Raw genomic sequence first — 15,955 nt, forward strand, 5'->3', positions numbered from 1 at the left:
GGGGAACAGGAGGCATAATTTGTGGAATGTGGGACTGTGTGGAGACGCTGTCACTGGATGTTTTAAGATGTGTCTATGGTATTCCTGTTATTTTAACCACAGAGATTATCCGTTCCATTTGCTTTGGTTGTTAACAGAGAACTCTGGTACTTATTATGATATTACATAATAATATGTACCATATATTATTATGGTAATGCTAAATCTACTGTAATGCTAAAGACTGCACTATGTACCCTCCTTTGGAAGAAAAAAACCAACCTTGACCCAACTATTCTCTCAAACTGCTGGCCTATGTCCAAACTTTCTTCCAAAGATTTGGAGAAAATAGTTTTTACAAAGCTTTGCTTTGTTTCTGAATCATAGTCCTCAAGAACCACTGGCCTGCATGTTTGAGGTGTTTCCCTTCTTCCACACATCTGACTTGAATAAGTGGGTGATTAAGAGACTTCTGCAGCACTTGATGGCATGCAGAGAAGGGCATGAAGTCATTTGAATCAGGCATTGTGGAACAGAGGCTCATCTAAGATATACATGGCAGAGAGAAGGGGGATGGGGACACCAGTGATGCTAATTAGTGTACACAGCTTGATTTAACATGTCCCTTTGGTCCAGGGGTGTCCAAAGTTGGTCCTCGAGGGCCGGCATCCTGCATGTTTTAGTTCTCTCCCTGGTTTAATGCACCTGGATCAAATGATGGCCCATTAGAGGCCTAAGAAGAACACCGACATACTGAGAAGGTTGTTACTACCACGGGAAGGGAGAGAACTAAAACATGCAGGATGCCGACCCTCGAGGACCGACTTTGGGCACCCCTGCTTTGGTCATATTACTTTCAGGGATACCATCATGTTTGTCCAGGCCTGTTTCATGAGTTTATCTTTTAAAATTATTCTGTTGAAGCATCTTTGAAAAGCAACGTCTGACTTTCATTTGTCCATTTTCATAGATTTTTTATTCATTATTACCTTTGTCAGATTCAAGTTATTTCTGTGACCATTGTGGGTTTTCTTTCATTAACCGAGGGATGCCAACACGTTTGTACATTCCTCTTGCTTCGATTGTAATTGCTCAATACTTTGAAGAGTGGCTAACATGGACTGAAGGGCTTTGTTCACTTCCTCTGCTACCATTGTGAAAACTACAGGCAGATTACAATTATAAAACGGCTCAGAAAATCAGCGTCTTTGTTACGTCTGTTTGTTGATTGGCCCATTTGAAATTCGTCTGTAGAAATTTAGGTCAATGGGAGGAAATTCCAGACATAGCATTGAAGGGAGATGGAAATTGCGTAGGAAGGCTAAATGTTTTTAAACGCCTTGATCTTTGTGAGGGACTTCCTTCATGTTTTAGGTCATGCCACCACGGATCGCCCTTTTAAGATTTTTTTAACAACATTGTTTTAGCTCTAGATTCAGAGAATTCTTCTGATTTTGAACTGAGCAGTGTTTAATATCCTGTCTGCCACGATATTTCTCGTTAATCTAATATTGGCAAAAACTTGTCACTTCTCAGGACACACAATTTCCGACAGCCTTCACCATGCAGTTCTTGATGAACTGTCCCTCACAGTACTGCTTTGACACTAGGGCAATTTGACTAGCAATTACTTAGCTGGTTTTCACCGCAGAATCACTGGCCTCTCGGCTCCGTGTGTGAACGGATTGTTGTTTCCTCAGACTCACCAACATTTCATTTCTTCTGTTTTCTCAGTGCAAGCTGCTGTATTTTCTTTAGTCATTTTGAGTTTCATAGTGGTACTGAATATTGTATTCTTTAAGCACCGAAACTGGCTACAGGCACACAGGTTTTCCATTCACCTCCATAAACATTTACAAAGAACTCAATTTTTCTTGAAAAATCCAACACTCTGTGTCTACTTTTCTCTTTTTTGACAAATATATTTTGTTGATTTTTTATTTTTTATTTATTTTTATTTTATTTATTTATTTGTTGGCCAGGGCCAACAAAAAAAAAAGCTGATAAAGTGATCGAGCCAAACGCTTATTACAGAACCTGAAGCTCAGTGCTACCATCTGTTGTTAGTTCCGATGTAGTGTTGCGTCATGTTGTCTGCTTTGACTAAAACACAGCACTCCTGATGTTTATCGAAAAAGACAAAATAATCATTATTGAATAATGATAATGCATTTATCCCCGTACTAAATCCTTTGGTGGTTCCAGCCCATGGTTCGTACTCTTGACACCCTTGGGTTAGACAGACAGAAAAGTGCTATTATTAAATCAAGCTTTACCAACTGTCGTTGCAAAAGCAAAGCCTTATCTCTCTTTTCAAGATCTCAAGAAGGTTATTCAGGCTTTTATTGCCTCTCGCCTGGTCTGTTCTAAGCATTTATATGACCGGCTAGATCAATTGACATTGACATTCACTCGTCAACACAGAGCTATAACAGGAGTCAAAGTAAGGTTGTGTTTACATATGTTTTCTCACACTAAACTACGATCACCAGCCTGGAAAAATTTAGAAGGCAGAAACAACCAATCAGAGCCAGGAGGAGGGTCTTGCTACTGTCAGTCAGGCTCATATATGATTGACAGCTCTCACCCCACTGTGCAGGGAGTGAATCTGCACACCCCTTGCAAGATGTTAAATTTTAGGAATTCTCTTATAATAGATTGTTTTAATGAAGAAACTAAAGGGACAAAAGGTATTTCTTATGTTCATAAGAAATAATATTTATTATAAATGATATGCCTAATGACTTATTCGATTTAACCCTTATCTGAAAATGCATCAGATAACTTGCTGTTTGTAGATGGCTTAAGAAAAAAAGTTTTGAGTGCACCAGCACAGGCTGCTGTTGTTCTTAGACATGATGAAATGTCATCAACTTATAGCATACGGCTGCTTTAAAAGACTGTATTATATTAGAACTCAGTGGTTTGTAGTTGGATTTGAATTTTAATCTGACTGTGACTGTAATGAAATGGGTTTTATTTAACTGCATACGAACTGAAACCCATTGTCTTATAAAATCTCTTGATTACCTTTTGTTGTGAACTGACTCCATTTAAAGAAAACTGAAATGAATTAGGTACTTCAGTTTCTCTTGCCTTCCCTTGCTATAACACAAAACATAACAGGTTGGAGAGTCTTTCTCTCGTAATTGTAAATATAAAGCTGCTGAATTATTTTGTGGAAAAAGAAGCTTCTGATGCATAGAAAAGCCTGTAGTACTTTGAAGAACCTATCATGAAGTGTCAGGTTCATGACAGGTACATGAAGACTTAATGAGTAAGTGGAAGTCAAATACTGCATATTAATTTGAGTGTGTAACCAGTTGATGTAATCGATCCAAAATATAGTTGCTGATGTCTCTGTTTCGCCTCATCAGTTTTCTTCTGGTTTTAATGTGACTGAAGAGTAAATATTCCATGATCTTGTCCTGGCGTGTTTCTGTGTCCGATTCAGTTGTGACCCAGTTGGAACCAGTCAAGTCAAACATCGGCTAAGTCTTAAAGTTTCTTGTGCATAATTTGACTAAAGTAGTTGCTTTAGTCAACAGCAAAACTAAAACTTTAAAGCTGAATAGATGAGTTGTAAAGTAAAGAACACTGAGAGCTGGGATGAACAATTTTCATTTCAACACTGGTCCTCCCAGTGTGTGAGGTTTGGGGGGGAGCTTCTCACTCCTAGTGCTCTTATGTAGTTATCATGAGGAAGTTGGTGCTGTGTGACTAATGTGTCAGGGATGACTGCATTGTTACTCCCAGCTGTTTGAAATGTGGCCCTGCCTCACCCACCATGTGATTTTTGGATCTGTTGAATCACAATTTCTCATATATTTATGGTTAACTACAGCCTCTTGGACTGTGCTGATCTTTTGACTATCTACAGAATACCTTAGATGGTCAGGAGATTGCACTCTACACAGTCTTTACATACAGTATATAAAGGCAAGTTTATTTGTGTAATGCCTTTTATACTCTAGAAAATCAAAAAGCTTTATAGAAGCAGAGATGGAAAAAACATCAAAGACCAACAGTCAGGGTTGAACAATAGTAGGAGAACATGCAGTAATGATGTTGTCACAATGATGAAATGACTTTCAAAAGATAAACAAATATTGAACCAAATGATAATGTCTTTCTGCCTTGGGTTTCTGTTCTCTAACTGGAAAAAATATGTTGATTATTTTCATCTCAACCACGTGGCTTTAATCACAAAGTGCCATCTGGATACATCTGCTGCTTCTAGTTCTTAGCTGGGAAAATCATCTTCTGGAATGATTTTCCCAGAAGATTTTAATGTCTTTCTAAAACATAATTTGCTGCATTAAATAACAAACCTCACCAAATATACTACTGGCAAAGATGGCCTGAATACTTTTTGCTCACATATTTAGATATATAGTATTTATGGCAGCAGTTATTTCTGTTAGAATCAGAAATAACTGATCTGCTGGTATCGTTAAAGTAACTTAACAATACCAGCAAAATTTCAACATATTGTGGAGCCTTACCAGTGTGACAGTACAAGGCAAAGACTGAAGCAGCAGTTGGTCGGTCAGTCGGTTCACACTGAATAGAGACATCATCTGTTCCTCCAGTGACAGTCACATGTGAGAAATATATTGACTTACAGTTTCAGATGAATACAGTAACATGCTGGTGTGTGATGGGTTTGCATAAAGCACTGAATGCTTTTGGTCAGCATGCACGGGGATCACAACCCTGAGCTCAGACCATGTGAAATCCTTTTTCGCAAATCCTCCACTGAGGTTGTGAGTTGTAAGACATGTCCTGTTTGATTCTGCAATCCCAGCTATATGATCTGGAAGCTCACACAGTCCATGAGGCTAGGTTACCTATGGACCCATAATAAATTGATATTTAGGTTTGGATTGAGATTTCAAATGAGGTTTGATTTTTGCTGTTTTCAAAGCCTGTAAATGAGGATCTAAGTGAATGGAAGAATTTTCAATCTGCAGAATTTTTGGTGCAAAGCAGACATTCTTATGTTTGTGGGCACCATAGAAAGACAGGAGGTTGTTGATTCCATGATATGGGTAATTTTTTTTGTCTAAGAAGCACAATTTAGTGGTTAAAATGATCCAGTTTCACTAGTGTGCAGAACCATTTTATCAGATGTGTATTCTCAGAATTATGTCTGTGGAAAGAAAATCATGAACACTAAACATTAACCAAGCAGCACTGGACTTTAGACGTCCTTGTTGGCTTCCATAATAACTTTACCTGAACAATTTATTCTTTTGAGACAAAACTTTATATAAATAATTTTCTCCCTTACATTCACAGTTGCTTTTCAATCAGCTATATGCACTATAATACCAAAAGTATACTTCCTCCTCCATTATATCACCTGAATTCAATGAATTCAGGTGATATAATTGTGTTCACGTGTATAAAATCCTCCACCGGTGCAGGAGAAGTCACTAACTTTCTGCAGAAACAACAGACTTCCTAACTTAATGTGGTCTTCAGATTAGGTAAAGGACAGTATGTAGAGACCTTCATGGAAAGTGTTGTAATGGCCAAAGTAGTGCATGCTGAACCCTTCCCTTCCCTTGGACAATCAGGGAAAACAAACTGCTGTAGGTCGGTAAAAAGTATTCACCCTTTTGTATGAATTGCCTTTTATAATTTTTTCCAAATCTATAATCAACCATTTCTTTACAGCATTAAAAACGCAAATTAAACAGTAAAGTGTCCTCGGGTGTTTTGAAAGGTGCTGCTGAATAAAATTTATTATCATTATTATTATTATTATTATTATTATTATTATTATTAAAGAGAAGAGCCAATACTTAATTTGTGGTCAGTTTCTCAGGCAGTGTGCCATGTTTCTATGTAGTCGCAAAAATGCCTAAGTCAAAAGATGACTTGTCAGGACAAGTTCTGATTGGCTGAGGACATGGGTAATAAGGCAGGATGATGCAGCAGTGGTAGGAAAATAAAGTCAGGCAGACATCACAATTTGTCCAAAAAATGACTTGGGCAATTATAATATTAGGCTAGCGATATTTTTTATTAAAGTTATATAGTGCAGTTTGAACAAAATGCAACCATGTAGTATTTTTTGAGAAGTCTGAATTGCCTTATGTATATTTTGCACGTTGCCTGTGACTGTTGCTGGTAGGGAGAGACCTTTTAGTAAGCTAAAACTAAAAATAAATAAAAAAGTAAGCAACCTATTTGCATACAGTACTGTTGCAGGTAAAATTCACTAGCAGTAAATATTGTACTAGTATCAGTTTTGAACCAAAGAAAGCATGGCAGTTGCAAGCCTTTAAAATTGTGAGAGTTTTGATGGGTCAGACTCAAGAAATTGTAAGAGCACCTGCACGGGGGGCCCAATTTAATTTCTTGTTATGGGGCCCAAGACTCCTGGCTGCGCCCTTGGGTTGGTGGCATGTCTGACTTTAAATAAACCAGCTTTATTTAAAGTTATTTATTTTGAGCATTCTAGTTCTCGGATGTTCATTGGAATGGAGTTTCACTTCTATGCAGCTCTGAAAATGCACACTGACTGTAAGTATGCCTTCTGAGAGGAACAATGCAGTCCCCTCCAAGTCTTGTTCCTCTCTAATAAAATCTTGATTATGTGTAAACACATCAGCTGAAGTGTGAAGCTTTAACTGGGGGCGGCATGTAGGCAGAAATTACCAAAATGGGCCATAAAGCTGAGTAGTAAACTGTATTGCCAAAAGTATTTGCCCAACCATCCCGGAATCGGGTGTACCAATCACTTCCATGGCCACAGGTGAATACAATGAAGCACTTAGGCATGCAGGCTGTTTTTACAAACATTGTGAAAGAATGGGTCGCTCTCAGGAACTCAGTGAATTCCAGCGTGAAACTGATAGGATGCCACCTGTGCAACAAATCCAGTTGTGAAATGTCCTCACTCCTAAATATTCTGCAGTCAACTGTCGGCTGTATTATAAGAAAATGGAAGAGTAGAAAACCTTTGGGATGAAGTAGAGTGGAGACTGAGAGCCAGTCCTTCTCCTCCAACATCAGTTTGTGACCTCACAAATAAACTTTAAAATTTTATGGCTCTTTCTCCATTTAACATACAAAGTTACTCCTTTAACAAAAGAGAGAGAAAATACTTTCACCTCAGAGAAAAGAAGCCATACTTTCTTATCCAACATCAGTGATGAACCTTACAGATGGGATTCTAGGAGAAGTGAGAGAGAATTTATACAAACACTGTCTAGTCTTGCATAAAGCATTTGCAGAAGAGTTTAAGCTGTTGTAGATGAAAAGTTGAGCGGAAACATGAATGGGATGCGTCACTTAAGTTTTTATATTGGTGTATACAGGCAAACAAATACATTTGGCAATGAAGTGTATTATATGTTCAGTACAATGAGACTTTTATTTGTCCTGTTGTTCTGTTCACATAATACATGCTGTGGAGTTTAGGGAATGATGGGTGAGAAAGCTTAAGAAAAACATACAAGCAGGCAGGACCCATGCCAAAAATACCAATACAAATGAAAATGGCAAATATGTGTAAACACTCCTTAATCTACTCCAGACCAACTTGCAGTTAAACATGCTCTTACTTTTTTTTAAGATAAAGATCACAGTCCTCTTGAGGCTTCCTGTCAGTTAGCCAGACAACAATAACCTTGTGTTTTTCCACATCTCTTTGCCTAAAGAATACATTCAACAGCAGCGATACAAAGTTCAAAATAGAAAAGAGTTTAACTTTCATCATACTGACCTCTCCTGACTGTTACACTTCTCATTTAGGGAATGACACACTAGGTACACAGAGCAGCACTGGTTCCGCATATATATATATACTGTATGTGTATAGATATGTGTATGTGTATATATATATATATATATATATATATATATATATATATATATATATATATATATATACTCAAGTTCAGTGTTGTATAAAGTACTGGAATCTCAGAGTCAAGTAAAAGTACAAGTACCTCTCCAAAATACGACTTTGGTAAAAGTCGAAGTCACTGACTGAAATGTTACTTGAGTAAAAGTCTTAAAGTATCTGAAACTTCTTGTACTTAAGTATGGAAATTACTGTAAAAATGGATGTACTCAAGTAATGTAATGAAAAGTACAAGTAAAAAGTAAAACAAGGCAAGTTTGAATGACATTTCTTATATCTTGGTAAACTTGTCAAATAAACTTAAAATAATGTACCCAACCAAGTGCAGGCAAAATGAAACCTGCTAATAAATTGTTCCAGTTTTAAAGAGTAGCACATGTTAATGGTTTGTGGTTTTGAACTTGCATGCCTTTCCTATATTCGTTAAATTTAGTCTAAATTGCTATCGCTATGGCTTCTGTCCCCCATTGAACTAGGGTGACCAGACGTCCTCTTTTTCCCGGACATGTCCTACTTTTCAGACCTAAAAAGATGTCCGGGGGGAATTTAAAAATTGTCCGGGATTTTGGTCAATTGCCTCAAAACACATTACATAGCTTACAGTGGATTATAGGGCACGGCGCTGCGTGTCACGTAATCCCTGAGCCGCGTCAGTGCGGGCAGCACTCTTCTCTGTTCGATCCACCCTCCCACCCGATGCAAGGTGTTCCGATTTCTGATTTCCCCAACAATGGGAGAAGCGAAACAGGTGTATCCTATTGGAGGTGATGAACAAGCCAGGCAAGCAGGCTACGACTTTGTTCGGTAGCCTGCTTGCTAATCAGTAGGTGGGGTCAAAACACTTCGTTTCTCTCTCTCGCTTTTTTGTAACGAGTAACTAAACCACACATTGAAAATGTATCGGAGTAAAAGTACGCAATTGAGTTCGGAAATATAGTGAAGTAAAAGTGAAAGTCATCAAACATTTTCATACTCCAGGAAAGTATGAAGTACTCCAAAATGTACTTAAGTAAAGTAGTGAAGTATTTTTACTTCGTTACTATACAACACTGCTCAAGTTCTACAATATGCTGTCTTGCAGTGCTTAACCATTCCCTGGAATTCTCATCAATTTGATTCTTCATATCTGGCCAATAAATTATAATTACATAGGGATAACTAATGGTTTTAGCAGAACACTTAATTACACAGCTACAAAATGTAAAAGCTGTGTTTCTAGCCACAACACAGAGCAGATGGGCTCCAGTTGGTCATCCTCCTCCCTGCTGCAGTGGCAGCTGGGAAGCATCCTTCCCATAAAATGCAGATGGAATTTAATTTTGAATCTCAGTGATTACCAGTCAGCATTGGATGAATGCATCCAATTCATTCTGGGTTCCTGACTATGTAGGGTGGGTGGGCTCAACATCCTTTTTTCAACAGCGTCCAATACCATTTTTCTGAAGTGTTGAAGAGGTCAATCCGAGGACGCATTGTGTTTTTATTGGTGCTTGGCTCTGTTCTGAAAGCAACAAAGACAGTGAAACAAGTCTCCAGGCTTTTCCCACATGACAAAAGTGAAGACATTTCCTCAGGATTTATGTAACCTCCACATCTTTCTTCCATTTGATTCCTTTATCAGCTAAAGCTCCTATCAGTACCTCGCTCAATAATCCTCCTTTGTGTTCCAGGACCAGTTCCTAAAAGACAAGCGTGTTAGCATATGGGAGCTCTTTTACCCATAAGCTAAACACAATTTATACTTCAGTGATTTAATCTCAGAATTGTATCATAGTAGACATTATTAGTTTAGTTTAATGTCTTTGTTTGCCTTGCTTAATTTGTCTGCATCACTTAGCATCCTGATGAACGTTCCAGGAACACCTCCATGGCTCCATGGCAAAAACGTATTTAAAAACACAAAAATACAATAATGTCGGGTTCAATCTAAGCCCATAAGAAAGAAATCATTTATTTTTATTTCATTCACTCTGCTGTTGGACATTTTAAGTCCAGCCATTTATCAAAGATTTAATTTTGGAAATCAGATTTGAGACATTCATCCATCCATCCATCATCTTCAGCTTGTCCTGGGTCAGGTTGCAGGGGTAGCAGCTTCAGAAAGGAGACTTCTCTGGGAGAGTGAAGTCCGGGGGTATCCCAAGGCGTTCCCAGGCCAGCCGAGAAACATAGTCCCTCCAGCGTGCCCTTGGTTTTCCTTCCCCTGATCCTCCTGCCGGTGGGATGTGCCTGAATACCTCACCAGGGAGGTATCCAGGAGGCATCCTAACCAGATACCTGGGCCATCTTAACTCTCTCCTCTCGACGTGAAGGAGCAGTGGCTCTACTCTGAGTCCCTCCCGGATGACCGAGACTCTCATCCTATCTCTAAGGAAGAGCCCAGACTCCGTATGGAGAAAACTCATTTTGGCCGCTTGTATCCGTGACCTCGTTCTTTTGGTCATGACCCAAAGCTCATGACCATAGATGAGGGAAGGAACATAGATCAACCGGTAAATCGAGAGCTTCGCTTTTTGACTCAGCTCTCTCTTCAACATGATAAACCGATATAGCGCCCGCTTGACTGCAGACGCTGCTCCAATCCATCTGTCAATCTCCCGCTCCATTTTCCCCTCATTGGTGAAGAAGATCCCGAGTTACTTAAACTCCTCCACTTGGGGTAGGCCGTCTTCCTCACCCAGAGAGGGCACTCTATCCTTTTCCAGATCAAGACCATGACCTCAGATTTGGAGGCACTGGTTCTCATCCCGGCCGCTTCACACTCAGCTGCGAACTGCTCCAACAAAACCTGTAGATCACGACCTGATGAAGCCAATAGGACCACATTATCTGCAAAACGAGATGTAATCATAAGTCCACCAAAATGGATCCCCTCCACACGTTGGCTGTGCCTAGAAATTCTGTCCATAAAAGTAATGAACAGAATCGGTGACGAAGGACAGCCTTGGCGCAGTCCAACTCTCACTGGAAACGAACCCAACTTACTGCTGGCAATGCAGAGCAGACTCTGGCGCTGGTCATACAGAGACTTAACACTCGTATTTATTGCAGTTGCACTCAGATGAGATAAGAACATTAGTATCATCTATCCCTGAATGGTTTTTGATTGAGGAAAATTGTACTGTTAAAGTGGGTGTTTTAAAGGTATCACAACAAACTAACGGTATACAGATTAAGACTCAGGCTTTTGTGAAATTTGGGAGTGAGTGACAGTTTCAGAAGTTTTAGAAATTTTATACCTTTCTGATCCTTCAATAACTGCAAAAGCATTTCTTATTTATCAGGAACAAGTGGATTCAAGTGTGAATTGTCTTTATTCACACTACTTTTGGTCTCTTCTGTTCCTGGGATTATCAATGAAGTTCAGATTTCCTTCTGCTAGAAGGGAAAAAGCATCTATTGGATCTCCTGATGTGCAGGCACTGGGAGGAATTTCTTAAGGGGCCATGAAGGTTTACAAGTTCTGAGTGTTTGTTGAAAGTGGAAAGCATGTGGAAACTTATGAACTCTGTTGCTCCTTGGAAAGCATCAATGTCTGGATTTAGTCACTCCCCATAGATTAGTTGCTGTTCCACTCAGTGGGTAGTGGCAGTTGTCTCTACTTTTCCTACTGCATCAGATTTGAACATAGTTGTGCACCACAACATCACTATAAATGTTTCCCAACAGTTCTACCGATTTGTCTTCTGGACTGAATGTTGGCTTCCATGTCCAACAAATTAAGAAATGTTTCTATGGTGGCAGTTCATGATCAAAACACAGAAGTCACTAAGTTACAGGTTTTAAAGGCCACCAAGATATCCAAAAGGTAAATATTAGCAGGAGAAAACAGTGGTGTAGTTATTTCTGGGAGGTCAGCAAACTATAGTGGTTGCTGAGAACAAAAAACAATCCAACTTTGGTTTTATTTAGCTTTCCCCTATTTGCAGATCGATGCTGTTTGTCATATAAAAAAATAGCAGACAGCAGTATGCACTGCTCAGGACCTGCAAACCTGTTGCTCAAAGCAGTCAAGTTGAATTCAACCTAAAGATGCAGATAATCTTTAGGTTGATCACTGATGAGCTGTAATCATCAGTGTGCTCACTTCATTTTATCTTTCATCCTCCTGTATTAAAAAAACTTATTTCTGCTTCTGTACCCGTGTTGTTCTTGCATACTTGATTTTTTTGTTCACATGATTTCACAGTGAACTTTCATTTCCCTTATGACACACACACAAAAATCTGGTAATTTTTCCATATTTGTTCAAAGACTGAGCATGGGTCAGGTCATTAATGGTTACAGTCAGTGGCAGTGGAAGTATGTAGCAGAGTAATTTTGACTAATTGTAGCAAGTTGGGTATACTCAGTATTATACTGAGTATAATGTTTACAGGAATGTTTACACATTTTCTTTAGGCTTTAATGATGAGATTACATTATCCTGTAACCAGCAGGATTCTTAGTAGAATAATGTGATCCTTGTTCTCAAACATAAATCATTTTCACTGGGGTTAGAGTTGCATAAAATTATCAGTGTTTAGCAGGCTACTTCACTGGTTTGCACCACACCAGTGAGGTAGATAGTGATCTACCTTGTTCTTCAACACTTCTGATGTCTGTTTGTGAGATCTCCTCACAGAGAAGTCATCACCGCTTGAAGCTATTGTGCTCTTTTGTTTGAATTATGGTCTATGAAACAATATACACTGTATAGATGCCATGGGAGTCTAACTTCTGCTCTGTCTTGTGTTTCAGCCCGGACTGGGGTGGTGATGGCTGAGTTTGGGCATCTGTATGAGCAACAGTACGCTGTAGCTCTTTTCAACAAAGTTCGCTTTGACATGGAGGGAGGAGGCGGCCCACAGCCACAGCTACTACAGCGCAAGGTAAGGGACTCACTCTCACCCTACACACAGTTATCCTATTCTCTGTGAATATTGAGACAGTTCATGGAGGGCACATCAAAAAGGCACTCTCAAGGGTTAGTCATTGCAACTTACATTCCTGTGCATGCAAAGCAAATACAAAAAAGTTGTCTTTTTTTAAAGAAGGTAAATAAAAGCCGTAGAGAATAAGCCTATCAACCAGTAGAGTTCATAATAAAGTTCTAATAAAGCGGCCTAAGACTGAATATGGTGCACAAGTTACTCAACATTTTGTTGCTAGGTAACCAAAGAGAGAGCAAGTTAGTTGATGCTATGGGGAGTTAGCTAGTCCACAGCCAGTTTAGCTGGCTGTGAGACGGTCATCAGCTGTAGTGGTCTCAGACTCCGGGCATCAAGGCTGCAACTTCTTGATGTCTCTCTGCTGTTTAAGCATTTAATTCAATTGTGCAGGGCAAGGTGCGAGTTACTCTGGCCCTCAAGGATTGCAGTTTGAGACGTGCAGTTCTGGATTAGAATTTATGGAATATACCAGGGGTGTCCAAAGTTGGTCCTCGAGGGCCGGCACCCTGCATGTTTTAGTTCTCTCCCTATTTTAACGCACCTGGATCAATGATGGCTCTAGAGCCCCCTCTGCTATCGTTACAGGACCACACTCCTATTTTGCAGTCTGTTTTACTGGAGTTTTATTGTTTATACCTCTGTGCTCCCCACATTGGAGCACCTGAAACCAAACAAATTCCTCTGTTCTGGAGGCCTAAGAGGCATTGACCTGCTGAAAACTAAAACATGCAGGATTCCGGCCCTTGAGGACCGACTTTGGGCACCCCTGGAATTATTGAATGTAATATTGAATGTATTTTTTTCTATTGATGTTGATCATGTATCTATTATAATATATTGTTTTTAATCTATTGCCCAGCCTTACCATTGTGGGCTCCTGGGTCATTAATAGAAGAGTACCAATAATTTTCTTCATGTGTGTAATCTGACTGAATTCTGAGAGTATCATCTATTACCACCACCTACTGGTATGTTTGTTCCATCAAACTGTCACTCTCATTTTGATGAGTCTAATGTGTCCAGTTGACTTTAGTTATTTAGTTTAGTCGATTATGTAGTCTGTGATCCATTAGCCATTTAAGTCTGTGATCCTCAATCCTTGTCATGAAACGGAAACAGTCTGTTAGTAGTCACAAATTCTAAAAAGACTTGAGGTTCACTCTGTTAAACTGGTGTAGTTCGTTCCCAACTTTATTTTCATGTTTAAAGCCTATCAGGCAACAGAAAGCTTCTTTCACAAACTCACATGTTGCAGAATACTGCAGAATTCACAGGCCGTGCTAAGAGTAATGCCTAATGTTCAGTCCAGGTTGCATATGTCATTTGTAACTTGTGGTACAAAAACTTGCGTCATTTCTTACCATTGCACAGATGTTAATTCAGTATTAAGCACAAGGTTTTGTAGCTCCAAAAAGTCTATGCAAACACAAGACAAGCATTATCTTCAAATTTGCAGGACTGAACAGCTAAAAAAAACATGATGTAGATGGTTAACAAGTTAAGGTCTGATATAAGTCTTCACATAGAACCAGGCTACATGGAAATACTTTCTGCGTTTGTACCTTATTTACATTTATGCAAAGGTCTGTCCCATGGGTCAGACTTTCAAGTCATTTGAAAAACCAAATGACTTCAAAGAGTTTCATTGACTTTTCTGGGATGGTACCTACTGGTAAAGAAAAAAGAACTATAACTATAAAATTGGTTTACTTTTTTATGTAGATTTATTTTTAAATACGGGATGAAGGGATATTCTTTGGTTCTCCTTCAGTTTTTAGTTAAAGTATGTTATTTCTCACAGAACCCTTTGGAGAACAAATCCATCTTCTCTGGATCAATCTTCCAGTGCTTGGAAGAGAACAAGAAGTGGAGAAATCGCTTCCTCTTTGTCCCTGACACTTACAATATCAGCTACTACGACAACAAAGCGGTAAGCGAGACTGACTGGACAGCTTAAGATGATGCCAACTGGCTTCATCGATGCAGTAACACACCTGCTGCCTTTTTTACCTTCCAGGCTTATGACAAACACCTCCCTCCCAAAGGAACCATTAACTGTGCTGGTTACAAAGTGCTGAGTTCTATGGAGCAGTACATGGACTTAATCAGCAGCAGTCTGCCTGGTGAGTACTGCATTGATACCTGAGACACCATTGCTGGGTGCCTTTGTCAGCTGAAGCTGTTGGATTTTCACTGAGGACAGTGGAACCCAGTGCTGTTCTGTTGTGATGTCACTATGTAATGTTCAGTCTGTTGCTTTGTGCGTCTCATACATTATTTCAGGTGTGAAAGCCAAGGTGGGAAGCGCTCCCTTCCTAAAGTTTCCTTCCCAGTTTCCTCTGATGCTGTGGCATCCTTACGGCCGACACTACTTCTTCTGTGTGGAGACGGAGAAAGAGCAGCAGAAGTGGCATGCTGTCCTTCAGGACTGTGTTAGACATGCAAACGATGGTAAGAGCTGCCAGCTAATTGTCGACAGAGACTGCTAGATTAAATACATCAACTGATAACTGAGTTATACAAATATTACTGCTAATCCAGGACTGTTGATTTTATTATCATAGGTAGTTTTTTTTTTTCTTTCAACTAGAGGACTACTGGAAGCAGCATACTCTCTGCAGCTGGAGCGAATAGCTACAGCATCTCTTGTCTGTTCAGCACCAAATCTTAAATGAGTTAAATACTGAAATCAGAATCAGAAATACTTTATTGACACATTAACAGCCCCGAGCCAGACCTGCAGTAGTCTGCCTTCCAGGCCCGCCTCTCGCCCAATGACTGCTGGAGAACCGATCAGTAATTTGCTGTTTAATTAAGAAAGAAAGAAACAAAAAATAAAACTGAATACTGAAATTGTTTGATAAACTAAGCAGAGCTTCCCCAGCGTGTGCGAACCAGCTTCAGCAGGAACAGCCTCAGCAGTCATGTTCTGCTTCAGCTTATCAGCCTCTCCCATCACCGAGACTGATGAGGTTAAACAGGTGATAGGATCATGTCATTGTTAATTTAGATTTGCAGAAAGTGATTTAGGTACACCACTGTCATGTTTCCACCTCAACATTTTAATGAAGTTCAGGTCTAAACTTTGACTGGGCCAGCTTGGTTCTTTTCATTTTCAGGATTTTCTTCCAGATTTACTGAAGTGTTTGAGGTTATTGTTGTATTA

The 15,955-nt window shown here is 39.4% G+C and overlaps 1 protein-coding gene across 1 annotated transcript in view; it reads left to right on the forward strand.

The window, feature by feature from the left end:
* The window catches only part of LOC116729395 (protein Niban 2-like), a 42,290-nt gene that overhangs the window by 7,972 nt on the left and 18,363 nt on the right, over positions 1–15,955 (forward strand). The window contains exons 2-5 of the mRNA XM_032577900.1: positions 12,599–12,729; positions 14,591–14,719; positions 14,807–14,912; positions 15,073–15,240. Coding sequence (XP_032433791.1) covers positions 12,599–12,729; positions 14,591–14,719; positions 14,807–14,912; positions 15,073–15,240 — 534 coding nt within the window. The remainder of the gene's footprint in view (positions 1–12,598; positions 12,730–14,590; positions 14,720–14,806; positions 14,913–15,072; positions 15,241–15,955) is intronic.

The sequence above is a fragment of the Xiphophorus hellerii genome, chromosome 12 (genome assembly GCF_003331165.1).
Source record: "Xiphophorus hellerii strain 12219 chromosome 12, Xiphophorus_hellerii-4.1, whole genome shotgun sequence".
Classification (NCBI taxonomy): domain Eukaryota; kingdom Metazoa; phylum Chordata; class Actinopteri; order Cyprinodontiformes; family Poeciliidae; genus Xiphophorus; species Xiphophorus hellerii.